Source organism: Entelurus aequoreus, linkage group LG28, assembly GCF_033978785.1.
Source record: "Entelurus aequoreus isolate RoL-2023_Sb linkage group LG28, RoL_Eaeq_v1.1, whole genome shotgun sequence".
In the NCBI taxonomy this organism is placed as follows: domain Eukaryota; kingdom Metazoa; phylum Chordata; class Actinopteri; order Syngnathiformes; family Syngnathidae; genus Entelurus; species Entelurus aequoreus.
This window is the reverse complement of record NC_084758.1, coordinates 36790628-36792291: the sequence shown is the minus strand read 5'-3', so window position 1 is coordinate 36792291 and position 1664 is coordinate 36790628. Positions and strand designations below refer to the sequence as shown.

At 29.6% G+C, this 1664-nt stretch overlaps 1 protein-coding gene across 1 annotated transcript in view; it reads right to left on the bottom strand.

The window, feature by feature from the left end:
* Positions 1-375: 375 nt before the first annotated feature.
* Positions 376-1664, bottom strand: part of LOC133645057 (sterol O-acyltransferase 1-like) — an 11947-nt gene continuing 10658 nt past the window's right edge. The window contains exons 4-5 of the mRNA XM_062039845.1: positions 996-1141; positions 376-909 (exon numbers count right to left, since the gene is read on the bottom strand). Coding sequence (XP_061895829.1) covers positions 814-909; positions 996-1141 — 242 coding nt within the window. The 3' untranslated portion in view covers positions 376-813. The remainder of the gene's footprint in view (positions 910-995; positions 1142-1664) is intronic.

Here is a 1664-nt window from a genome sequence, read left to right as displayed (position 1 = left end):
CATATACATATATATATACATATATATATATATATATATATATATATATATATATATATATATATATATATATATATATATATATATACATATATATATATATATATATATATATATATATATATATATATATATATATATATATATATATATATATATATATATATGTATGTATATACACACATGTATAATATATATATACTGTATAAGTGTATATATATATATATATATATATATATATATATATATATATATATATATATATATATATATATATATATATATATATATATATATATATATATATATATATATATATATATATATATATATATATATTATACATTTCTGAAAATCTATTTAGAATCGGGATAAATAAGAACGGCAATTCGGATGCAAAATGATTGTTTTGTGTGCACCCCTACTAATGATAGTATATATTGTCCTGACTGCTAAGTACAATACCGTTTAAGTGACAATAATGACACATGTGAAGGGACTGACCTCCAGGAACAGTCAAGGTTGACTTATTCTTAAGTGTAATGTTTTGTTGTTTACATGTCTTCATATGCACAGTGCTTAACTTCTTTTTACACTTGAATGTTGCTTGAAACATGAATACTATGATGGTGACTGTTTCACCCTGGAACAGATTCATTCATTGACATTGTTTTCTATGGGAAGAAAATATTCTAAATCCAAGCACTGCAACAATAAATGATAAATGGGTTATACTTGTATAGCGCTTTTCTACCTTCAAGGTACTCAAAGCGCTTTGACACTATTTCCACATTCACCCATTCACACACACATTCACACACTGATGGAGGGAGCTGCCATGCAAGGCGCTAACCAGCAGCCATCAGGAGCAAGGGTGAAGTGTCTTGCCCAAGGACACAACGGACGTGACTAGGATGGTAGAAGGTGGGGATCAATGGAGGTGTTTTGTTGGCTGTGCATGTGGCATGCATACTGTACGTACAGTAGATACATACCCCGGTGCGAGGACATCGTATCTGGGCATACCACTCCTGACAGTAGAGGCACACCTGCACACCTTGACCCAGGAAGAGACACGCCCACATGATGATGTTGAACACGGGGTTCTGTCGCTTGTCGTTCATGGTAAAGTTGAACACCACTACATGAAGAAAATACAACACATTTAATAGATCTTATTTCTGTGGCAAACACTATATATATACATTCATTGAAAGGGCTGTTTCAAAAAACATAACTTATAATTTTAATATACATACAATATATGTAAAGTCCTCTTAATGTAATGTGTTTATGAGTTTGTTTGAATACAATATTGTCTGTGCCTGTGTCTCCTTTTCTTGTGGCCTTTGTACCAGTTCATAATAAATATATAAATATATATATATATATATATATATATATATATATATTTATATATATACATACACATATGTATGCATATAATTACACTATACTGTATATATATAGTATATATACATTCAGTATATTTATATACTGTATATATAGTATAAATATATACTCTAGTACAGGGGTGGGCAATTAATTTTCACCGGGGGCCGCATAAGCAACCCGAGCACTGCTGGAGGGCCACACGACAATATTTCAATTAAATTTTGCTCAATATTATTTTTGATATACCATAAGATAAATAATAATGATGA